Raw genomic sequence first — 25,684 nt, 5'->3', positions numbered from 1 at the left:
CCAATTTCCCTTCAAAAACCCACCAAAGTATTTTACAGCTTGGCCCAATCTTGCCCATAGCTGAGCCCAGAGGGAATTTGTTCTTGAGTTAAATGGTGGTGAAGTGGGAAACCCGTAAGAGTGAAGAAATCAGTTCTGCCTCAGCTTAGGAATGTCTAGTTCTGCCTCTATCTTGATCCTGCTTTTCCCAAGTGCTGCAAAAGGTTAACAAGTTATTTTTGCCAATCTCAAATTTCTTAGAAATTCATCCATCACACAATCAATAAGTAAAGATTGAGTACTATGCAAGGGCCAAATTCTTTTCATAGCAAAGGAACTCAATTCTGGCCTTAAGGAATATATGTCTTATATTAAGGCCAGGTGTCATCATCATTAGAAAACCCCACTGATTTCAATTTAGCAAACACAGATTATTTTGCCCCAACTTCCCTTTCTGCCTTCACCCAAGAGCTCAAACTGACCTATGAGACAGGACAAAACGAAGCCCTGCCAGTCTGGACAATCACATCCCCACCAAGACATTTGAGTCACCGTAATTTCCATGCTTTCCACATCCCTCAGGTGCTAACTCAAACAAAGCAGAGACCTGACAAAATGGAGCCGAGATACTGTTTGAGTGAACACTTTTAAAAAAGTGCCTCTGAACTTTGGCCACTATATACTGCATATTTTTGTGAAAGAGTGATTGCCTATGAAAGAAAGAGGAATGCCAAGCTTAAGCAGCTGGGAAGGAATGGGGAAGGTTCTTGATTCTTGAAAAAACTTCAGTTAGTGTGGAACTGCTACCAAGCTCTGGCTAGCTCTGGTAATGTTTTCCCTATTTGCCTTTGGAAATGGGCAAAGCTGGAGGTAAATCCCCTATCCCAAGAAAGCTAACTCAAAGACACAGACTTTTCTGCTCAGGTATCAGCTAAAACATGGATGAACTTTGAAATTATGCCAAGTCAGACAAAGGCCACATACAGTGTGATTTCATTCATATGAAATGTCCAGAATAAGCAAATCTAGAGACAGAAAGTAGATTAAGGGGTTGCGAGGGGTGGGGAAGGAGGGGAATGTGGAGTGACTGCTAATGGGTACCAAATTACTTTTGGATGGGTAATGAAAATATTCTGGAATTAGTAGTTGTGGTTACCATTTATGAGTCTACTAAAAACCATTAATTGACAACAACAAATGTTGGCGAGGATGTGGAGAAAGGGGAACCTCTTACACTGCTGGTGGGAATGTAAACTAGTTCAACCATTGTGGAAAGCAGTATGGAGGTTCCTCAAAAAACTCAAAATAGAAATATCATTTGACCCAGGAATTCCACTCCTAGGAATTTATCCTAAGAACGCAGCAGCCCAGTTTGAAAAAGACAAATGCACCCCTATGTTTATCACAGCACTATTCACAATAGCCAAGAAATTAAAGCAACCTAAGTGTCCATCAGTAGATGAATGGATAAAGAAGATGTGGTACATATACACAATGGAATATCATTCAGCCATAAGAAGAAAACAAATCCTACCATTTGCAACAACATGGATGCAGCTAGAGGGTATTATGCTCAGTGAAATAAGCCAGGCGGAGAAAGACAAGTACCAAATGATTTCACTCATATGTGGAATATAAGAATAAAGAAAAAACTGAAGGAACAAAACAGCAGCAGAATCACAGAACCCAAGAATGGACTAACAGTTGCCAAAGGGAAAAGGACTGGGGAGGACGGGTGGGAAGGAAGGGATGGGGGGAACAAAGGGAGCCTTATGATTAGCATGTATAATGTGGGTGGAGGGCATGGGGAGGGCTGTACAACACAGAGAAGACAAGTAGTGATTCTACAACATCTTACTATGCTGATGGACAGTAACTGAAATGGGGAATGTGGGGGGAACCTGGTGATGGGGGGAGTCTAGTAAACATAATGTTCCTAATGTAATTGTAATGATAGCAAAAAAAAAACACACCACAATGAGATATCACCTTACATCTACTAGCATGGCTATAATCAAAACAAAGAAGGAAAGAAGTTAGGAAGGAAGGGAAGGGAGGGAAAGAAAAGACCACATTGGTGAGGATGTGGAGAAATTGGAGCCTTCACTCACTGCTGGTAGGAATGTAAAACGGTACAGCCAGCATGGAAAACAGTCAAGCAGTCCCTCAAAATATTAAACACAGAGTTACCATATGACACACAGCAATCTCACTCCTAGAGCAGCTGATCCTCATTACCTGTGGATTCTGTATTTGCAAATTTGCCTACTTGCTAAAAATTTTTATAACATCCAAATAATCCTCCTGAAGCTTTCACCATGGTTCAAACACGTGTATGCACAGTGGTGAAAATCTGGAGTCTTCTGACACACTCCCAGGTGAGGATGAACAAGGTGAGCTCTGTCTTATTTCAGCTCTCACTGCTAACAAGTGTTCCTTTCACAGTCCATTTAGTGCCACATTTTCATCTTTTTGTGCTTTTTGTTGGCAATTTCATTGTTTAAAATGCCCCAAAGTGTAGTGTGCGAGCTGTCTACTGTTCCTAAGCTCCAGAAAGCTGTGAGGTGCCTGACGGAGAAACCTCTGTGTAGATAAGCTTCACCTAGGCTGAGTCACAGTGCTGTTGGTAATGAATCAACAATATACATCTGACAAGGTGTCTTGAAACAGAAACACATACAAAACGGGTCACGTATTGATTGGTTGTCAAAAATATGACCAGAGGCCAAGAGGAACCTAATCCTGGGTTTCCCTGCAGAGCAACAACTCAGTATTCACCAGCTCAGCATTTGCAGTAACTTTATGGAATATAACTACCACAAATAATGGCAACTGGCTGTAGCTACACAAGATAATTGAAAACATATGTTCATAAAAAGCCTGAACATGTATGTTCCTAGCAGCATTATCTGTAACAGCCAAGGAAAGACTCGACTGTCCATCACCTGATGAGTGGATAACAAAATGTGGTCCATCCCACAGTGGGATATTATTCAGCCATGAAGCACTAATGCCTGCTACAGCATAGATGAACCTTGAAAACACTGTGCTAAGTGAAAGCCAGATTCAATTTACATGAAATGTCCAGAATAGGCAAGTCCACAGAGACAACAAGTGGATTAGTGGTTGCTTGGGAAGTAGGGACAGAGGATAGGGAGTGACTGCTAATAGGTATGAGTCTCTTTTTGGGTGTTAAAAATGTTCTGGAATTAGTGGTGATGGCATATAACCTTGTGAATACACTAAAATCCACTGAATTTACATACTTTGAAATGGTGAAAAAAAACATTAATTGTACACTTTAAAAGGATGAATTTATGTTATTTCAATTATATTTTGCTTTTGAAAATAGGGGTAAATAAAATTGCAGCCAGTACCTTGGGCTCGAGGAGGTGGCCCTTCCTCTTTGGAACAGTGGTCCTTTAAGTATAATCCCCAGACCAGCAGAATTGGCATCACTGAGAAATTACTAGAAAGGCAAATCCTCAGGCTCCACCCCAGACCTACATAATTAGAAATTCTGGGGATGGGGCTCTACAACCTGTGTCCTAACAAGCCCTCCAGTGGACTGATACATGTTCTTAAGAACCATTGCTCCAGAGTAGGGGGATCTTTTTATTTAAAAGGCCAGAGTAAATCTTTTAGACTTTGTGTGCCACATACATGGGGTCTTTCACATATTGTTTTTTTTCTTTTGTACGATGCTTTAAAAATATAAAACATTCTTAGTTCCCAGGCACAAAAAGAGGTAGCTGGCAGATTTGGACCCTTGAGCCATCATTTGCCAACTCCTGTTCTGGAGCAACATAGCTCCCATTCTGGGAGACCTCTGGAGATCCCAGCAAAGACAGGTGGTTTTTCCTCTGTAATAAGGAAAATGAACACGGGCCTGCAGTCACTAGACAGTTTCCCCCTTATAGTTCTGACACCCTCCTCCATATCAAGGCCAAAGTAAAACCAGGTCCTACTATCCATGTAGGCTTTAACAACTCAATCTGCAGACGTTTCATTGTGCTCTTTCAAGAAATTTATTTAATTCACAGTGATATTCTTTGAAAAGTCAGTCAAGTCTACTGGGCAAAACTCATAGACATTGGCCCCAGGTAGCCACAACAGTCCCTCACCCCACCCCCGAAGCTTGAGAAATCACCTAGAACAGCCAAGCTGGAAGGGCAGCGGCTGTGCTCTGCTGTGTGTCCTTTAAGGCTCTTTGGTCCCGCTTGATTTCCACTCAGAGGTGTCCAAATAAAACGTCCCTGTCCTACTCTGTACACACTGCTCTTCCCTTGGTGTTTAACCCAGTATGAGGCAGGGAGGCACTCAGGAAATTACACCCACTGAAATGTGTAGTTAATGCCTACATGCATCCTTTTTACTCATAGTTAGTGGATTTACCTTTTAAATACAGGAAGATAAAATCAGACCCGATCAGAGGGCAGGAAAACAAGTCACTGTCAACAGACAGGGTTTGAAGCACCATGAAACTTTGCTGCCCCACATAAGGTCCTTTTTAGTATGAAGAGCTCCTGGGCTCCTGATAAAAAGTTTAACAGCACTCCCAAACATACTTTCTGATGAGAGAGCTTTGGGGAGGAGAATGGGGAAGAGCAGAGCCCAGAGTGACAGAATTCTTCCCTCCCGCTTCCTGTGTTAGCTAGAGCTGCCTGAGTAAAAGGCCCCACAGCTTGGGAGAGGAATGGGAGGGAGGAGGAAAGGGGGTAGAACTTCTCTTGGTCCCAGGAGGTCTTCCCCAATCCTGGCTGAAACCAGAATCCCATAGGTTTCCTAATTTTTCCAGTTTGCTTGAGTGTCCCCGCAGGTCCCTGCAACTTCTCCCTGAGGGGGTCTCAGCTCCTGGTCTCCAGGGGATGGGGCTAAGGGGGGAAGCAGACAGAAGACTTGGTCGCTGCTCCCACTGTCAGCTTTTATCCCCTGGAGTCCAGTAAACTAGGTACCTGGGTGGAAGCCAGAGGCACTTCCTGCCCCAAACCCACCCTGGCATTCAGGCCCTTCTGGCAAAGAGGAATGAGGGCACAGTTATGCGCAGAGCTGGGAGGAGCTGGTGAGTGTGGGTATAGACTGGTCCTTGTTGGAGGCCTGGGGGTGGGGGGCATTTAGAGACCCTTATTGAAGTAGATATAAGGCACAGATTCTCCATAATTGGCCTTGATGGTGTCTTGGAGCTCTGGTTCCAGACAGGAAGCTGGCAATTCGCTGAGAAGAGAGAAGGGGGTTACTAGCTCGCCACCTGCACAAGCAGCAAACTATCCTCCAATAAAATCCAACCCAAATGCCACCTCCATGAGGCCCTTCTCGACCTCTCCAGCACAAATAGTAATGGCCTCTGGATACCACAACACATTGCTTTTACCTCTACTCAGGCCTTTGTTCTCCCTTAGGTTAACCTTCATCTTCTCCACAAAATTACAAGCACAGTGCTCAGAACACAGGAACCATCCAGCAGATGACTGCTGGACTGAGAGCTAAGGAGGGGGAGACTGGCATCTTTCTGTATCTGTTCAAGCTACACCTGGTTCCCTAGAGCCAGTCACCACCCCCGCTTCAGCCCCAACCCAAGTTGACACTTCCCTTCCTTTTAACATCACCCCCTCTCACCCCCATCCCCTGCCAGCATGAAGGGAGGTGGAAAGGTCCAAGTCATCCACCCTCTGGCAAACAAAGCCAGAATAAATACTATCTCCTTGTTCCATTCAAGTACAGGATCCAGCCAGGGGAGATGTATCTAATAACTCAACCAGCAGGGATGGAAAGTCTCTTGTTTCCCCACCTTCTTTTTAAAACAACCCTTGGGGAGAAGCAACTCATACCTCTGCCCCTTAGAGATCTGTTTTGGTTTGGTATTCACCAGGGGTTAAGAGGCCCAGAGTTTACGCTGATAGGCACTTGTCCTTGGACAAATGCTGTCTGTCCCCCCATCCCTCCCTGTCTCTTCAGGACAGCAACCAGGTCACCGAGAGCAGGGACAGGACGTGCAGTAAAACAAAGCGAGAAGAGCCAATACCATTTCTGTGGGAAGAGCCCACATGCCACAGGCACCATGAAGATGAGGCTGGAAGAAAGGAGAAACCAGACGTTAGGGGTACCTCCCCACAGGCCTGCCCATACCCCGCCCTGAGCCAATTCACCTGGCCTGCCTCCCAGCTGGCCCCATAGCTCCTCTCCCTCCAAATCTACTGGTCTCTCAGTGCCAGGATAAAATCAGACCCCCTCCACCTCCCACCCTTCACCCCCTATCTGCACCCTTTTTCAAACAGATGAAGATAATGAAATCACTAGAGATGTGGGCAGCAGCCCGAAGGTCCACAAGCACCTGCTGACAATAGAGGGGAGGCAGTGAGGGGTAAGAACCCCAAGGTCCTGCTCCTGTGTTCACTGAGCACCTGTGCTGTTAGGGAAGAGTGCAGGCAGGGCTTCTCAAACTTCACTTTGTGCTTACAAATAACTCAAGGAGCTTTGTTAAAATGCAGTGTGGATTCAGTAGGTCTGTGGAAGGGCTTGAGAGCCTTTTATTTCTAACAAGTTCTCAGATGATGTCAGGATGTGGGAATCTAACAGCCCTGGGTTTGTATCCCAACTTAGCTGTACTTAGCTGTGCAATCTTGGGCAAGCTACCTCTGAGACAGCAGAGAAGGACAAGAGGGTCTACTCAGCAGGGCTGCTGTGGGGAGTACCTGAGGTAACACATGGACAGCACCCAGCCCGTGGAAACCACTCACTCAGTAGTGACTCAATTAGCAGAAGATAGTACAATTGACCCTTGAACAATGCAGGGGTTAGAGGAAACAACTCCCCAGTCAAAAATTCACATGTAACTTTTGACTTCCCCAAAATTTAACTACTAATAATAGCCTACTATTGACTGAAAGCCTTACTGATAACATAAACCGATCATTAATGAATATTTTGTTTACGTATGTTATACTGTATTCTGACAATAAAACAAGCTAGAGAAAATTTTTCAAGCTGTCGCAAACCTCCAAAACATTTCCCAATATATTTACAGAAACAGTCTGTGTGCAAGTGGACCTGCGTAGTTCAAACCTACATTGCTTAAGGATTAGCTGTATACAGTATATTAGACTGCTGAGGATCCATCTCTGCTCCAGCAATTACTAGCTTTGCACCTGTGGGCAAGTTTTCTCATCTCTCTAAGCCTCCATTCCTTCATTTGTAAAAAGAGATGATGACAGTATACTAGCCTTTAGGGTTGAGGGAATTAAGTGAAATTAAAGACATGAAGTATTAGCACAGTGGGGACACACAGAAAACATTCAGTACGTGTAATTGTTATTGTTACTGTCATAAGTCCCACAGCTTGCAAAGCATGGTTGATCCCAGGACACGTCTAGTCAGAGGCAGACACCTAAGTGCGGTGCCATGACTTGGGATGTTTCCCTTCTGGGCAAGGCTGGGACCAAATACAGCCTCCAGCATCTCATCATTTTTGATGTCTCATCATGTTTATTTATTTCATTAGTTTATACTGAGGTATAATTGACATATGCCATTGTGTAAGTGTAAGGTGTTTGTTGTGTGTATCCAGGTATAATTGTCATATACCGCTGTGTAAGTGTAAAGTGTACAATGTGATTTGGTAATTTATATATTACAATATGATTACCACACAGCACAAGCTGACATTGCTATCCCCTCACATAGTTATCATTTCTTTCTTGTGGTGGGACTGTCTCATCGTTTTTATCGCCTGTCCAGCCCTAAGGTCAGAGGAGAGACCCTGGGACAGGAGGGTACCCAAACATATCCATGCAGTGTGAACATAGAGCCTAGCCATCCTGATGCCCTCAAAAAAGATGGACCAAGAGTGGTCCAGACGGCCCACAGGTGTTCTGAGCTCAGCCACCTTGGAAGTCAGGTAAAGGAATACATATTCTCCACCACAGGCAACACAAGAAGGCAGATCTTGGGTGTCCCAGACTCCACAGAACCCAAACCAAGGAAGCATGTTACTCACAAGCACCCAGACAGCAGCACTTGCAATGGGGCATGCAGGACCTTGGCTTTCTGCACAAAAACAAAAAAAAGAAAAGACCAAGATACCTTAAGGTGAACCCCAAGCCTGCCCTGCTACTAATCAACCAGTTAGAAACCCACAGGCATGAAATTCCTGGCCCTGGAAGAGGGGGCAAGGGATTCTTCTTGCTCTCTGCAGCCAAAGCCAAATGACCAATCACACTGTTTAAAATGGGCAGCCAACAGGGACTGGAAGGGCCCTGCTTTAGTAGGATGAAAGTTGGTAGCTAGAGGGAAAAGAGGGAGAATTGGGAGCTCCCAGGCACAGGTGTGGTTGAAGGACTCTGGGCAGGAAAGATGAAAGGGGCAGCCCCACTCACCTTCATGAAATGTAGTTTCTCCAGCCTTTCCATGATGATTGGCAGCAAGACTGGAAGAGACCAGGGAGAAGTCGGGGAGAGAAAAGGCTGTAAGACTCCCCAAGTTCTGTTTTCCAAAGTCAGATGAGGAACTGAGTGATTCCTCCCCTTCCCTACAAGTTCCAGGGAATACTTTTCTTTTGGGAGAAGAACAGAAGACTGCATGGGCAGGGCCACCCCCAACCTGTCCTCCAAGTCCCAGCCTGGGGTGCTTCCCAGACTTCTCAATCTGCACACCTGTAATGACAGGACATGCACTGCATGCCCAAGGCATTCTTCTCAAAACTCCAATCTTCGAAGGCTCATGCGAACAAATGTTGTGCCCTACTCTGTAACATGCCTCTGCTAGAAGCAAGATCAGGCCAGGTGATTTATTTTCTCCCCCATCTTCTCAGCACCCTGCACATTGTGTCCAGCACATTGAAGGTACTTAAGGTATATTTGTTGAATGAAAAGGACTTTTTCCCCCAAACCTATGATTAATTGATGTTCCAGGAAATAACAGTGGCTCTCCTGTGGCTTTCCATACTCAAGCAAACCAGTTTGAGAAGCATGACTGTAGTGGCTGGGGTCCCACATCCCACCCAGAAGCTGAGCATGGCTGAGCCTCCATCATGTGTTCCAAGATCCCCCAGAATGGGGGGCTTCCCCATCTTACTCATGCCAGGGGCTGCCATGGTGATCCGAGAAATAACCACTTGGGTGATGCCTAGGACCGCAGCTCTCTGAGGACAGAAAAGATTAAGTCATCAGCAATGACCTTATACAGTAACCATGGGCTGCAACCCTCAGAGGGCTGGTTTGGGGTCAGGGTCAGGGCTAAGTCTGAGCTGGTAAAGGGCAAGGAATGGACCTGCCAGGAGCTGAACGGCCTCACTCAGCCCTCTCCTATCCAGCCAGACTTTTTTATGTCTTCAGGACCAGAAATTATAGACAAAAGACATGGGAAGCTTGTTCTGAACAGAGAAACGTAGGGATAACTGAGGAGAACAAGAATGGAGTCAGGGAAATCCTATAATAATGCACCCAGGCCCACTCTGACCACTTAAAGACAGGACAGGGTATGAGAAGGAATTCTCTTCTCCCACCCCAAAGGGAAGCCTGCTCACCCGAGAATGACCGATCTCGTTGTGATTTCTGTCCTTCACGCAGATGCCCTGGATGAGTTCCCTAAACACAGACAGGAGTTGCTGGCCTCAGGAAAGAGAGTTGGAAGCCTACCAGCAATGAGACACCCAGAGAACCAGGCCAGGGCACTCAAGATCTAGGAAGCCACCTCCCACAGCCTGACCCTTTGACCTTCCTTCTGCACTCCAGTGAGTGGTATCTCAAAAGTGACCCAGAGCAGTGGGTAGGAGAGCTAGCCCTGGGCCCAGACTGCCTAAGTTGAATCCTAAAAGTGCAAAGTGTCTGATACTAAGCAAGCGCCCTGGTCCTTCTAAAAACTCAGGTATCCTCATCTGCAAAATGGGGATAACCAAGGCCCTCACTTCATAGACTTGGTCAGAATTAAATGGGATAATGTCTACAAAGGGCTTAGTCCAGTGCCTGACACAGAGTGACTACTCCAGATAGCTGTTACTCTATTATTCTCAGGCCAGTTCTTGACAGCACTCAACCCAAGACCAGGTTAGGTGGCTGGGACTCATTCACTTGTTGGGAAGGAAAAACTGGATGGGGAAGGGGAACAGGAGAGGAGCAATGTGTACACATGACTATTCTGGTATTGTGCTCTTTCTGCAAGGGCTACTGTGAAAACTGCCATTTGCTCATTGTCCCAAGAAAATGTGGCCTGGTGATGCCACGATGATAACAGTAGCGATAATAGCCATCACTTACAGTATCTGTTATGCTCCAGGTGCTATTGAGTGCTTTATGTAACTTACATAATTAAATTTTACAACAGAGGAACATCCATGTTTTCTTTAGTCAAGAAACAAGAACTTGAGACACAATAGGTTTCTCCTTCTACCTTTCCTGCTGTGAAGCTCAGAGCCAGGTGCCTGGAAAACATCTACCTACTTACTCCTCTGGCTTCTTTCAAAGCATCTTGGTTCTGTTCTACCTTTGGACACCTTGCTCTGCTACATTTCCTTCTGTAAGACATCCCCAGGGCTTCAGAAGTAGGCAGAGTCCACAATTGAAATGCAGTTGTGGTTGGAAGGACATGATCTACTATAAAACCCCACACATCCCTCCAACTCCCCCATCCCATATCTAAAAACCGACTCCACAACACTCATCACAGATTAAACCTTGTCACCCACCACTCCAATGGCCATCCCCACTGAAGCAGTCAATCCTTGGGGACTTTCCAGAGGCGCAACCCAGCAGCCCTCCCCACCCCACCTTGGCCCCAAGAAGTGGTTTCTGGCCCTTTTGCCGCTAACCTTGTGGGTTATAGGGTAGAAAAAGGGTCCCTGTACTCACTGCTGTCTCATCATCGGGATGTTGACACAATTAGCAGCAGCCACTGCAGCAAAGGGTACCCAGCGGCCCACCAGGGGTGGAGCTTTCTGTTGGGGGTAGGGACAATGAGAGTCATTCAGATTGACTGGAAGATGCAAGAGGAGGGGGCTTAAGGACAAGAAATCAGACCTCACTACTGCCACACATCCAGACACCCGGTGTGGGAACCCAAACTCCCTCAAAGGCCAGGGAAAGACCAACCCGGGTACAGCCCTGCTGTATTTCCAAGTACCTGGCTAAGCTCGGGCCATATCCAACCTATCCAGATGGCGGAAACGCCCTGCCTGGGGAAAGTTTTCCCTGGAACTTTGCTGCCCCCTAGCGGCCATCATGCCCACGGCGGGCCAGAGCATACCTTTGTCAACATGTTCATGCCCACAGCAGTGGCCACAGCAGTGGTTGTGGCTGTGATGTAGGAAACGGCCATCTGCCTAGTGGAGAGAGATGCTTGGGAGTGGGGAGCCCTGCTGCCTAAGGGCAAGACCGTGATTTGAGTGAGGAGGTCTGGGAATGAAGCTTCATGCCTAAGAAACTCAGGTGATCCCTCCTCAGTCATCTGGTGACCTCCCCCCAACTCTTGATGCTCCACCCCTAGGCCTCCTTTCATTACTTTAAAGTTCTTTCCTGCTTCAGAAACTTTGCATGCTTCTGCTCCCTACCTGGGGAATCTTCCTCTGGACTCTTGCTTGGCTAAATCCTAATCCTTTAGAACTGAGCTGAAATATCAGCTTACAGAAAGGACTTCCCTGCCTAGCCTACCTACACAGACACCCCTCTGCTGTTCTCTATCTTGTCACCTCTTTATTTCCTAATGGCAGCAACCACAATCTGAATTATGCTTGTTTTCTTAAAAGACCTTAAATGCCATAAGAACAGGGGCCACACATCTTACTTAAATGTGCCCCCAGCACCTAGAACGATGCCTACTACAGAATACACATTCAATAAATATTTGTAGAATGAATGAATGAACAACTTTTGAGTTGATCTAGGAAGAAGTTACTCTCCTGGACAGCCTAAGAAAATACTTCCAGACCCTGAAAAGGGAGACTTGGTCACCTGCCCAGTGCAAGTTCCACCCAAGGAGGACTGACAGCCTGGGGACCCTTTGGAAGGGCGGTTTCCCCAAAGGCAAGAGAACAGCCATCTGCTTAAGACCCATGTGAACAGCCTAGGATTCAGGTCTCCTACCTGACTGAGGTAGGGGAAGCTGCATTCCTGTTGGTGTAGTTGACTAAAGCATTGAAGGACTGGTTCACCCACTGCCAGAAGATCACCGCCGGCATTGTCCTACAAGTAAGGGAAGCCCAGAGAGGCAGAGGAGAGTCAGCTGGAGGAGAGGGCTTGGTGTACACCATCAAACCACATCACCTGCCACTCCCCAAACCAGTCCCATGCTGTCTTATGCCCATGAGCTTTGCATGTGCATGTGCTGACCCCTCTGCCTGGAAGAGCAACACCCCCCACCCCTATTCTTCTGTACATGGCTATATCCTGCTCTGTTGAGAAACCACTTCTTCCTTGGAAACTTCCCAACCCTTCCCCTCCCCTTCCTGAGAAACAAGTGGTCATTCTATGTTCCTGCTCCCAAACCCCATTTTCTCCCCACAACCTACCACTTAGCAAGCTGGACTGTAACTCTTTACTTCTAGGTCTCCTCAACAAAAGTGGTAGCTCCTTGAGAGGAGGGACCAAAGTCTTTATATTCCCAACACCTGGCTCAAAGCTGAATAAATGGATGCATGGGGGAGGGAAGGAGAAGAGGGAAAAGAAGGGAGAGGGTGACACATCCTGGCAGCATCTACAGAGAAGGTTGATTCTACCCCCACCAGGATGAAAGGGTCTTCCTATTTTTGACTGGGATATTACATTATAAAAGTGCATTAAATTCAAAATAGAAGGAACAAAATAGCAGCAGATTCATAGACACTGAGAAGGGACTAGTGGTTACCAAAGGGCGGGGGAGAAGGGGATTAAGGGGCACAATAATTCACAATCACAATATAGGCTGATCATGGGGATGGTAGTACAGCATGGAGAATAGAGTTAATGGTTCTGTAACATTTTACTGCGTTGATGGACAGTGACTGCACCGGAGGGGGTGAAGGCTTGATGATATGGGTCAATGTTGAACCACTGTACTGTGTATTTGAAACCATCATAAGATTGTATCAATGATAAAGGCTTGACGTCCAGAATATATAAGGAGCTCTCACGCCTCAACAAACAAAAAACAAATAACCCAATTAAAAAATGGGCAGAGGAACTGAAGAGACAGTTCTCCAAAAAAGAAATACAGATGGCCAACAGACACATGAAAAGATGCTCCACATCGCTAATTATCAGAGAAATGCAAATTAAAACTACAATGAGGTATCACCTCACACCAGTAAGGATGGCTGCCATCCAAAAGACAAACAACAACAAATGTTGGCGAGGCTGTGGAGAAAGGGGAACCCTCCTACACTGCTGGTGGGAATGTAAGTTAGTTCAACCATTGTGGAAAGCAGTATGGAGGTACATCAAAATGCTCAAAACAGACTTACCATTTGACCCAGGAATTCCACTCCTAGGAATTTACCCTAAGAACGCAGCAATCAAGTTTGAGAAAGACAGATACACCCCTATGTTTATTGCAGCACTATTTACAATAGCCAAGAATTGGAAGCAACCTAAATGTCCATCAATAGATGAATGGATAAAGAAGATGTGGTACATATACACAATGGAATACTACTCAGCCATAAGAAAAGGGCAAATCCAACCATTTGCAGCAACATGGATGGAGCTGGAGGGTATTATGCTCAGTGAAACAAGCCAAGCGGAGAAAGAGAAATACCAAATGATTTCACTTATCTGTGGAATATAAGAACAAAGGAAAAACTGAAGGAACAAAACAGCAGCAGAATCACAGAACTCAAGAATGGACTAACAGGTACCAAAGGGAAAGGGACTGGGGAGGATGGGTGGGTAGGGAGGGATAAGGGGGGGAGAAGTAGGGGGGTATTAAGATTAACATGCATGGGGGGGTAGGAGAAAAGGGAGGGCTGTACAACACAGAGAAGGCAAGTAGTGATTCTACAACATTTTGCTATGCTGATGGACAGTGACTGTAAAGGGGTTTATAGGGGAGAGCCTAGTAAACATAATATTCGTCATGTAAGTGTAGATTAGTGATAGAAAAGAAAAAAAAAAAAAAGGGCAGTTTCTGTGTGGTAACCTCCAACGAGTTCTACACAAGGGTATAAAGGGCATATAAAAGTGTAGGCAAAGGGTCTGTTTGTGTTTATACAGAGGATCAAAGCCTAATTGGGCTACCCCGAAAATGAACTAAGATATGATATGAAAAAGAACTTCCAACATCTGCACTCTCTGGAAGACTCATGCCAGAAGATGATCATCAAAAAACCCCAACAAAGATCTACGCACTGCTACAGCTGTAGATGCACTCATCCCACCAGTTCCTGGACTTGCCATGGGAATGAGGAAGGAGATATCTAAGCTGGCCTGTGCATACAGTAAAACAACAAAATTGGACTGGATCTATACTGTTGGAACTCAACCAAGAATTTGGAGAAGTGCAAATTGTAGCGCTCCAAAGTCTTACAACTACAAACTATTTACTGTTAAAAGAACATATATCATGTGAACAATCCCCAGGAATGGGTTGTTTTAATTTGTCTGATTTCTCTAAGACTGTTCAAGTTCAGTTGGACAATATCCACCATATCATAGATTTCACAAATCATTCACAAATGCCTAAGGTGCCTAACTGGTTTTCTTGGTTTCACTGCAGATGGCTGGTAATTACAGATATGCTTTGGTTATGTAACTATACTCCTATTATGTTAATGTGTGTGTGCAATTTAAGTAGTAGCTTAAAACCTGTACATGCTGAAGTTACTCTACAAGAAGATATATCAAAGAAATAATCAATCTTCCCATGTTTTCTTCCGCCTGCTACTTCTATAGCTTTTCTTCTTCCTTCCTAATTACAACCCTTAAATAGAATTCGTGCCTCATATCAAATTTACCGAGTATCATAATTCTTCCAAGTGGTAAAGATACCTCAAGACAAATGCTGGGCATAGAAGCCACAGGGCATAAATATGCAAAGAAGTAAAAAGCTAACTTTTTCAAACAATAAGGCTTCTCTCTCACTCACCAACTTCACATTTCCCTGTATGGCCCCGGAAGATGACTGGTTAGCCAGAGACGGGTAAGATTCCTCAAGGGAGGAACAACCTAAGACAGGCACAGTCGCAGGGGGGCCATCAGGTGAGAAATTGGGGATCAACAGAGGTGAGGCTTAGAACCTCACCCCCCCGTTGTGAGAGAAATCTGCATACGTGGATGTTTTATTGCCCTTGTCTAGCTTGGATTAACACATAGTCTACAGGCACACACCTGATCATCTACATGTGCTCTCTTACAACACTAAACTATGTTTTCTACCTTTATCTTGTATCTACCTACCACTTCAGCATTTTATTAAAAATAATAATAATAAAGAGAGAAAAGTGGTATCCACATATAAATCAAGTATAAAAACCAAATGAGTATTCATATTTGAACTGACTGTTTAGAGTTCATAATGCATGAGCAAAACCGAAAGTTTCTGTGATGACTGCCCTTGTACTGTTCACTATGTAACTTATTCATTATGTAAGAATTTGTTCTACATGTAAAAACTTGTTTGTTATGCCTCAGAAGATTGGAGACTGACAAAAATTAGGCTTGGGGTGGATTAATGATTGTGCATTGAGCATTGACTCCCCTATACAGAATTTTATTGTCATTAACAACCATTTGATCAATAAATATGAGAGATGCCCTCACAAAAAAAAAAAAAAAAAAGGACAGACTTCCAATGGTAAAATAAATTAGTAACCGGGATGTAATGTATAGCATAAGGAATATAGTCAAGATATTGTAACAGCCTGGTAGGGTGATAGCTGGAACCTAGAATTATGTATATAAATGTTCTACCACTGTGTTGTACACTTGAAACTCATGTAATGTAATACTGTGTGTCAACTACCCTTCAATAAAAAATAATTATTTAAAAAAAAAAAAAGATTGTATCAATGAAACTTTATAATTATTTTTAAAAAGTGCATTAAGTTCGTTGTTGAATAAATACCTTTTAAAAAGGGAATTAGGATAGTGTATTCATTGAGAGTTCTAGAGAGGACTGCCTCAGTTAATATCCAGGCACCAATATTTCTTAACTGTGTGAACTTGGACAGTTATATAACTTCTCCAGAACCCGGGTTCTTCATCTATAAAATGCAGATGATAATAGTACCTCTCTGTAGGGTTGAAGAGAAGATTAAATGCAGTAATTCAAACATGCAAAGAAATTTACCACAGTGCTTGGTATCTGGTAAGGAATCAATAAAGACGGCCATTAATTAAGAAGTAAAAAGTAAAAGTAAAATAAAATATACTGATGTTCAACTCTTAAAAAAATGGCTATTATTATCATCAAAATATGGCTCCCTGTCAAGCAGATCCAAGCAGCTATGTTCCCACTGCCTTGCTCCCGGGCCCCACCTGTAAAATTGGAGCATGAAGCCTGTGATGATCATGCCACCAGGGACCTGGAAGGACATCCGCCCAATGACGTTCATCTTCTCCCCAGTGTCAGGGTGGAAGGCTGAGTCATACAGCTTCTTGGCATAGAGCAGCTGCTCCACTTGGGTGCCTGGGGGCACAACCCCCATCCTGCCATCCAAAGACAAAAGGCAGTTACCTCCCAGGCCCCAGGCCCCAATCATCTGCTCTCACTTTTACCTCTTTCCTGAGATCTCTGCCTATGCCCTCATCTTCAGTTTCCACCTCCTCCCTAGGGGACCTATCAGTATCACCTCCGGCCCCTTCTCCTAACCGCTTACCTGCACTTCTCCACCATCACCTTGGCCCAGTCCAGCTCCTGCTCTGGTACCAGGAGAGTGCGGGGGTCTGTGATATTGAAGAAGTGCTTCACCCGCCCCAGGAAAGTGCACTGGTCCCAACGGGGGGCATCGATGTTAAAGCCAGACAGGTTAGCCTCCATCTGGCTCATACATAAAACTGTGGACTTAAGGAACAGAGGAAAAATGAGGACTGCCCCCAAAATCAAAGCCTGCCCCAGAGACCCTAAGCATTTACCACTCCTGGAGACTGCCTGCTTTCATCAGCCACTGGCATCATCTGACTCAGCCTCGGAAGGCCCCAGCAAAGGACCCTGAGACAAAGCAATTGGGCACCAACATGGGCCACTAGTATCTAACTCTGGGTTTGATCATGCTGTCGGAGAGACTGGAAAAAGACAACACAGCTCCTATCCTTGGGGAACTGAGTCTGACTGAGGAACAAGAGCCTACCCATGGAACAGTGTGTAAGATGTACAGCAACAGAAAGTACAGGAGATGAGAGGAAGCAGAAACACAGTAATCAAAGGGGGCTTCCCAGAAGAGGTGGACTGTGAGTAAGGCCCCAGCAGAAGGAATGAGATCACATTGGATGTAGAAACAATCACAGACAAATCCAGAAATGGACATGGCAGGACAGCCTTCATAATTTCAGTGCGCGCGTGCGCGTGCGCGTGCGTGTGCGTGTGTGTGTGTGTGTGTGTGTGTGTGTGTGTGTGGTGCACGCTGGCCCTGAGAGAGATCCTGGGCCACCATGCCGGCCCTCGAGGAATTACAGAGTGGGAGATAAACAGACAAGTAGATTAACAAGGGTAATAGTGTAAACCATGCTGTGACAGACCCTGGGAGCAGTGGAAAGTTGGAGAAGAGGGAGCTAAAACTGAGGTGACACATCACCCAGTTTGCCTGGGACTGTTGTCCTGGGTAAGTATTAATAGCACCCCTTTCACTCTCAAAAGTGCCCAGAGATGGACAATAAATTACATGGCCACCATATCTATAATGGATGAGGAATTCTGAATACACTTTGAGAGAACAAGAGGTAAACCATGTTTTGAAGGGTGCTTAAAAATCTCAATAGATGGAGGGGAGGCCTCCCAGGCGAAACGAAGCTCCAGCACTGAAAGCACACAGTGCACGGGGGCCCTGGTGATGGAGGTCACAGCCTCTGCTCTATGCTAGACACTCTGCTTGGGGCTTGCTATATATTTTCTGAATCCATCTCCACAATAACCCTAGAAGATAGATACTCTTTAATTTAACCCCATTTTATGAATGAGAAAACGGAAGTACAACTAACTTCACCAAGTCATACAAGCCTTAGCTAATGGCAGAACCAGCCCCTATTTACTTCAGAACCCTTGCCTATAACTGGGTTCTGGAATCCATGACTTGAAAAGCTAAGGCAAAGAGCTTAAAGTTCTCTCTCCTGTCAGAACAAGAAAAAAGCTGAATAAACTGAAAATCAACAACTTTTCTTAGACCCATCAGAGAACTGTGGCCACAGGGCAAACCAACCCCCATAAACCTGGAGAGACAGGCAGGTCCAGAGAATCACAGCTTACTGGCAGCAGAAGCCCACCACTGGGGCATGTGCCATTGGAAAAAAATCGTTCAATCGAAAAATTGCTGGAAGCTCAGTGTGGACAAGCTCAAGAGTTAAAAGTCCCAAGGGACTCAATCTTTGTGAGCTTTCCTTCCAGGAGCCCATTAAGCCCATTAAGTTCTCAGGGTGAAGATGAGAGAAAAATCCCCAAGTGCTTCTGGCAGGGAGATGGGAAAAGTAGCCTTGTCAAGTATAACCAGAGCCCTCTGTTCTTAACAAGGCCTGCCCTCAAAAGGAGCCTAACCTATTTTACCAGAGCCTAACCATCTTGGGTTCTACTAGACCCTAACCAACTTGGGAAAGGGAAATAGCCAGCTCCAGCCCCTTCCAGCCTCCCAGTCTCACCTAACAGGGGTGGGGGAAGCCTGAGAGGCACTTGGGAAGGCCCAGGGGTGCAGGCACCCTCAAAGATGGAAATCTAATCATGGGACTGCATACCACTCTCGCCTCTCTACTGCAGGCTATCAGCTCCTGTACAGTAACAGGGAGAACTGAGCAACAACAGAAAGAACTGCAAGTCTCAAACCTTACTGAAGAAGTCTCTAGAAACCCAAAGACAAAAACAAGCAGACCAAAGGAAATTTTAGCTTTTGACTCCCATAGCTTTAGTAAACAGTAAACACAGCTTAACTCTTGCCAGACAGACAAATGTAAAACCTCACACACATCTGGCTTTCAACAAAAAAAATTACAAGGCATACTAAAAGGCAAAAATCACAGTTTGAAGACCCACAGCAAGCATCAGAATCAGACAAGAGATTTAAGAATTACCAGGTCAAGAATTTTAAATAACTATCATTAATATGATAGGTCTCCAATGGGTAAGTGGACAGACTGCAAGAACAGTAACACAATGTAAGCAGAGATGGAACCTCTAAGAAGGAATTAAAAGGAAAAGCTAGAAACCAAAAATACTGTAAGAGAAATGAAAACAGCTTTTGGTGGGCTCTTCACTAGACTGGACATGGCCAAAGAAAGAATTAGTGAGTTTGAACATGTGTCAGTTGAAAATTCCCAAAGTGAAAAATAAAGAGAAAAAAAGAATAAAGAAAAAGAAAAAGAACAGAATATCCAAGAATCTTGGGACAATTACATAAGGTGTGACATACACATAACAGGAATATCAGAGGAAGAGAGAAAGGTACAGAAGAAATACTTGACTAAATGATGACAGAATTTTCTGTAATTAACAACAGACCCCACAGGTTCAGGAGGCTCACAGAACACCAAGCGGGGTAACTACTAAAAAAGCCTACACCTAATCACATCATACTCAACCTGCAGAAAAATCAAGACAAAAGAAATCAAAGAAGTCAGAGGGAGGGAAAAAAAAACAACTTTACCTATAGTGATGCAAAGATAACAATCACATTAGACTTCTCAGAAACCATGCCATCAAGAATAAAGTGAAATATTTAAAGCACTGAAAGAAAAAACCCCACCAACCTAGAATTCTATACCAACAAAATTACCTTTTGATGTGGAGGAGAAAAACAGACTTTCTCAGACAAATAAAACTGAGGGAATTTGTTACCAACAGACCTCACTGACAAACGTTAAAACAAGTTCTTCAGAGAGAAAGAAAATAACATGGGTCATAAACTCAGACCTACGTAAAGACAGAGTGACACAGAAGGAATAAATTAAGGTAAAATAAAATCTTTATTTTTCTTATTCTAATTGTTAACATTAACAAAAAGGTAACAGTGACAAGATCAGATGTGTAGTTCAACAAACACACTCTGGGCAATCACATGAGAATTACACACATTGGAAGGACCTTTTAGGATGCAGAGAGACCAGGTAGAAGGGAACCCCAATAATCAAGGAAAGAAGAGGTGGGGATCATATGAACCCAGATGCCAGAAAGAGAGGAGGGACCAAAAAGAGGAGAAACTTTTAAAGCAGCAGACCCTAAAGGTTTGCCAAGAGATTGGGTATAGGAGGAACATTTTATCAGTCAGGGCTCAACCACAGCAGCAGATTCAGAAGATACATATATACCCTTTATATATATATTACATATAATATATATAAAAATACATACATACATAATATATATACATAATATTGATAAATATATAAAAATGGATTTAGTACAAGGAATTAGCAAGTTGGCTCACATAATTTTGGGAGTTGGCTAAGTCTGACACGAGCAGGGCAGGCAGTTAGGAAGGGAGGATCCTGAGGGAAAAGGAGAGCAATGTGGACTCCAGCTATGGCTGGAGTCTGTGACCCCAGGGGATGCCTAGCCCTTTTTTAAAGGGATTCCATCTGATTAAGTCAGGCCACGCAGGCTAATCTCCCTTTAGATTAACTCAAAGCTAACCAATTAGGACTTTAATTACATTTGCAAAATTCCTTCACCACAGTAGCTGAATTAGTGTTCCGTCCCATACCTGGGAGAAGTTGTGGGTGCTACGGAATGGCTGCTTCTCCCTCACAGTCCACTCTAACTGGAGACATACCAGAGAGGGAGTCCTGGAGAGTTTTGTTTGGCCTAGCCAAGCTGACATGTCACAAATATCTAGAGTGATACCCAGGGTTTCTGACTTTAGCAATATTGTGCTGAGACAGAGAATATAGAAAAATAGGCTCTAAAGGAGAAAACTGAGTTTGATTTTCCATGTGTTGAGTTTCAAGTGCCACTGGGACTTTCTTAATTGCAATAGGCTGCCACCTGTCTCAGGTCCTTTAGAAATACCACTCCCTGCCCAGAATGCTATTCCTTCCTCTCTTGACTAACACCTTCCCATACTTTTTTTTAGGAATGATTTTCAGGTTTAACTCTTATTTTCTACGACTAGGTCATTGTCTTATTTCTTGGAAAATATCACCTTAACTTAGGACTTTTCATATATATTAAATTACAAGTTCACAGGAACAGCTCGAGCAAGATTTTAAAAGTCACCTTCTTGAGTTATACAATCACCAAAATCCAAAAGCACTCACAAACTCAGCAAAACAAAGCCAGTATTTCTGCATATGAGGGAAAGGAAACACATTGCTGATGGAAGCCCCAGGCCTAGTCAAAGATAAAATGTTTTATATTAAATGGTCAAATGAAAGAGTTCTACCCAAGGCCACCACCTCAATAAAGACCCATGGGTTACTACTGCTGCAAAGAAAGTTACAGCAAAGCCACCTCAGAATAAATGGCAGCCTTCAAATCAGATATATTAGCACATAATTTCAAGGTACCACCTCTGGCTCCACCCCAATAAAAAAAAGAAAAAAAGAAAGAAAATAGCTTTCTGCTCTCCAGGGACAGTCTAGAGTTATTTGCAAAGCAGTACCTACTCATCCTTCAGATCTTGGCTTAGAACCCCTTTCCCCAGGGAGCCCTCTGAAGGTTCCCTAGTCCCTTCCCCCATAGCTACATCAGGTGCTCTGCTATAAGCTCCCTTGGTGCCATACTATTTCTTCAGAGCTACACCAGTCTGTCATAATATTTTGTGGTTTATCTTAATGCCTACCTTCCCCCTAGGCCGTAAGCTTCTGAAGCCAGGGGTTGTATCCCTTTTGCTCGCTACTGTTGCCTTAGTGCATAGCACAAGAATTCAAATATTTGCTGAGTAAGAGGTCCAGTTTGTCAGCAGTCAGATATTTAGGCTTAAAAGAAAGTACAGAGGTCTGAGTTAGAAGTAAAAAAAATGTGTGAGCAGCACTGAGGTAATTTAAGATAAGAGTTTTCCAGTGAGAATACACAAATGGGAAAAACAGAGAGCTGAAGACATACCTTGAAAAATCATGACATTTAAAAGACAAGCCGAAGAAAGGAACCTCCAAAAGATGAGAAAGAATAACCAGAGAGGCAGGAAGCAAGAGTCACCAACAAATGGGGTAAAAGGAAAGGTGGTCAAATGGTTAGACATTTTATCAGGGTGGGGCAGACTTCAGCAAGCTCTCTGCTGGGGGTTGGACATTTCCTAAGAGGAATAAACAAGGACGGAAGGAGAGGCCCAACATGGAGTTTCCAGAGCTCCCTGGCCTGGCCCTGACACCGCTACTGAGTGGCAACCCCTGGAGAAGTCAGAAGTCAGAAGCCAGGCAAATGTCCACTGCCAGAACTCTGACATCAGCCTCTCCCACTCCATCACGGAGCCCCCAAGAAATCTCTGGGCTCTGCTCTCCGGGGACAGGCCAACTTGGCCTCCTGCAGGCTGGCTCAAAGACCAAAGGCATTTTACCCAGTCCCAGCAGAACTCAGGAGTAGGAGAGGGATAAGAGTTTACTTCCCTGAATCAACGTGAAGCTGAAAGGAGTCGGCCTGGCTGGCAGATCACAAAATGCCTTGGCTTACAGAGCCCCAGGCTCATACCCTTTGGTGATAGCAAAATCCTCTGCCTTCCCCTCAACACATGCACCCACACATGCATGCACACACACGCACATGCACACATGCGTGCTTGTCCTTCCTGGACATCTCTCTCCACCGTCAACCCAGCATTGAAAAGTCCTCTGCCTTTCATATGGAAGTACTTTTACCATGAAGGGGAAATTATTTGCTAAATTTCTCAAGAACCTTTGCCTTCATTATAGAGGTCAGCATAGAAACTGCCCAATCCCTGTCTTATATAAAACATAAAGCCAAAAAAAGGTCTAAATTCTATGTCTAGAACATTTCCCCCCAGTACCCACTGCCCCACTGGGTACAGTTCCATGACTTCAGGGCAAACTCAAGTCCTTCTGTTATAGAGGCCCATAGCCTCCTGTTGTCCTTGGCAGCATGCTGGGTTTTATAACTGTCACTCTCTTGTTATTTACAGTTACTTGGGTAAGTCTGTCTCCCCTGAGAGACTGTAAGGTTTATGCATCTGCCTTCTCAATACTTATTGCCTGCCTGCAATGCATTCCAACTCATTCTTGGTTCTCTGGACATCAAGGATGTCAGCTCTTTTAAGTCAAACTCGGAACCTGCCTTGGCTACAGAAGTAGGAGTAATTCTCTCCTTTTCTATATGAAGCCCCATCTAGCCTGGAGGCTTTCCTCAATGGTCACTCTCCCTCTTCCCACATGAGCCATATCTAGTATTCCCTACAAAGGTCACTACCATGTCCAGGGGGACCACATGTCTTAAGGAATGTGATTCTACTCCTGGAAACAAGGGGAGGGGGGACGGAAATCAAACAGGTGATTGACCAATACTTCCTTTCCTTTAAGGATGGATTCTCCTTTAGAGAATGTCACAGCTCAGTGCAATCTGGGATCCAAAATCTCAGTTTAGAGAAGAAATTGATGCCTAGAAAGGTTCACATAGATTGAGCCAGGATGGTGAGCATTTGGGCACACACAGCGCAGCACGAAGAAGACAGATCCAGTCCTTTTATCCACCCAATGATCTGACAATAGCTAGGGCCTTACTTTCCCAAGGTCACAAGGCTTAGGGTCACTTAGATAGGTCCTCTACCCACTACAGGCAGAAAGAAAGAGAGAGAGAGAGAAAGGAAAAAAGAGAAAGAGAGGGAAAGGGAGGGAGAAAGAGAAAAGAAGGAAGGAAATAATTTACTACCTTTCCTGAAGTAATGCTCATCCTTCTCAGGCAAAGCTGATTTTCCTCAAGCAAACAGTATCAGAGCTCAAAGAATGGGTTTCCAAACCTTCTCTGGGGTATCCTCTTGCAAGAGGGTAGAGCACCCAAGACTTCCCTGTTTGTATCCCCAGGTAGGGAGAAAAACAAAACATCATCACCAGTACTCATGCTGGAGGAAGATAAAGGCAGACAAAGACCCAAGAAACTCAGACACAAAAACGACTGAGATAAGCCAGGGTTGGTGTCCAGACTGCCCAGTGCAAGTTGAAGAATGAACTAATAAATAAACAAGCAGGCCCAGGTACAGGCCTAAGTACACTCATGTGACTCAAGGCAACAGTGATGTTAGTTAGACACCAGACAACTCAGAAAAAAAAGTCTGCTTTGCCTTTTTCATAAAAGACCCAACAGGCTAGAGAGGGGTAGATTGTAGGAATATATGCTCTGAATTAACCATTCACCTGGAACCTACTTACTCAAAGTTCTGTAATGAGTTTTCTCTCCAAGGATCTGAAGCAGGTATGTAGGTAGCAGATGTTTTTAAAATACTTTCATTGATTGCATAAACAGCTAATCAATGGAAAAATCTGCCTTCATTCCAACGATCTTAAATAGACTGTATAGGAAAGAGCAAAGCCCAAAAATTTAGATGAAACTATTAATAATAGCTAAGCCCTAAACAGCCCTTCCTATGCGCCAGGCAATATTCAATGGACTTGTATAATTCATATAATTCTCACAACAACCGAATGAGGTAGTGAAGAGGCACACACACGTCTGCAAATGTCCAGGTCATCGTGCCCACACTTCATCAACTTTGAAAAGTTCTGGGATTACATCACAAATATTAAGCCACTTTGTTTCTCTTACCTGGACAATACAATAGTGCTAAAATCACTTCAAGAGTCAGAACTAGGTTCAAGTCCCAATCCTATATCCCTTAAAATAACCAATTCCTAGAGTTGGGAGAATGAAATGAAAACTTGTGCGAAAAGCTTGTGTGTAGGAAGGATGTAATTTTCGTGGGAGCTGACTTCTGTCCCCCTGCTGGGTCTCCAGAGTCTAGACTAGGGCCTGGTAAGTGTGACAACTCTTCTTCCTGTCCTCTGTGTGGGGAAGGGTGGGAGGTGCCTCCCACCCCCACCCAGAATCTCTCTCGCTCTTCCTTGTTGGCCTATTTTTTACTCCTCCGGGCCTGCAGACTGTGCACTGTCCAGTCCGGCTAAGCTTAACAAAACCCGCCCATCCCCAAACGCCTTTCATCCCCGCTGGCAGCTCACCTCAGCGCTCTGGGCCAGTCCCAGACTGCTTCTTGCCCTCCGACAGGGAGCCTCCCACCACCGGGCTTCCTCCATCCCAGACTCTAACACAGGGGTGTAGAGGTAAGTGCGCACACATAACGCCCCGCCCTTCAGCCTGGCACTCGAAGGCGCCGGGGGCCGTAAAGAGAGGTCCGCTACTCGCGCCACGCAGCTTTGGCAGATGGAAGCCTAGCCCGCGCTGCAGCCCTGGCTGGGCAGAGTCAAGATAGAATCCAAGGTCCCTCCCGGAATGTGGGGACTGCAGATAGATGTGGTGGGCTGCCTCCTCCCAAGACCTCTTACCTGGGCCCAGGAGAAACGCACCGAGACAACTACCACCAGATGCAGCGCTCGTCGGAAGCCTGGTTGGACCAACCGGTTGCCTCGCCCTGGGGGCTGCCCCTCCCCACGCTCCTTCTCTCCAACCAACCACAGGCCGGGCGGCCTCCGCCAGCCACGTGGGCGAGCTT

At 44.9% G+C, this 25,684-nt stretch overlaps 1 protein-coding gene across 7 annotated transcripts; it reads right to left on the bottom strand.

Moving 5' to 3' along the window:
• Positions 1–3,983: 3,983 nt before the first annotated feature.
• Positions 3,984–25,648, bottom strand: SFXN2 (sideroflexin 2). 7 transcript variants are annotated; one of them, XM_057506259.1, is made up of 13 exons: positions 25,518–25,587; positions 20,504–20,564; positions 16,757–16,941; positions 16,416–16,586; positions 12,051–12,149; positions 11,215–11,290; positions 10,821–10,906; positions 9,500–9,560; positions 9,049–9,115; positions 8,352–8,401; positions 7,973–8,022; positions 5,846–6,049; positions 3,984–5,193 (listed from the first exon to the last, which is right to left on the bottom strand). In XM_057506259.1, the coding sequence occupies exons 3-13, from the start codon at positions 16,924–16,926 to the stop codon at positions 5,094–5,096; spliced, it is 1,134 nt and encodes a 377-aa protein (XP_057362242.1). In that variant the 5' UTR covers positions 16,927–16,941; positions 20,504–20,564; positions 25,518–25,587; the 3' UTR covers positions 3,984–5,093. The 7 variants fall into 7 exon arrangements, 6 of the variants coding, with proteins under 6 accessions (XP_057362242.1, XP_036754339.2, XP_036754341.2 ...); XM_036898444.2 differs by lacking the exon at positions 20,504–20,564 and having other exon boundaries at positions 25,518–25,648; XM_036898446.2 differs by lacking the exon at positions 20,504–20,564 and having other exon boundaries at positions 6,002–6,049; positions 25,518–25,648.
• Positions 25,649–25,684: the final 36 nt, after the last annotated feature.

The sequence above is a fragment of the Manis pentadactyla genome, chromosome 8 (genome assembly GCF_030020395.1).
Source record: "Manis pentadactyla isolate mManPen7 chromosome 8, mManPen7.hap1, whole genome shotgun sequence".
In the NCBI taxonomy this organism is placed as follows: Eukaryota; Metazoa; Chordata; class Mammalia; order Pholidota; family Manidae; genus Manis; species Manis pentadactyla.
This window is presented reverse-complemented; position numbering and strand designations above follow the sequence as displayed.

What these genes read in the sequence shown, in the direction of transcription:
- SFXN2 (XM_057506258.1), bottom strand. Translation starts at nt 23,913, where the DNA reads ATGAGCATTACTTCAGGAAAG. An exon ending in GCTTCCCCTACCTCAGTCAG is followed by an intron (nt 11,291 to 12,050) that starts GTAGGAGACCTG and finishes TCTCTCCACTAG; the next exon opens with GCAGATGGCCGTTTCCTACA. An exon ending in ACGAGATCGGTCATTCTCGG is followed by an intron (nt 9,116 to 9,499) that starts GTGAGCAGGCTT and finishes TTCTGTCCTCAG; the next exon opens with AGAGCTGCGGTCCTAGGCAT.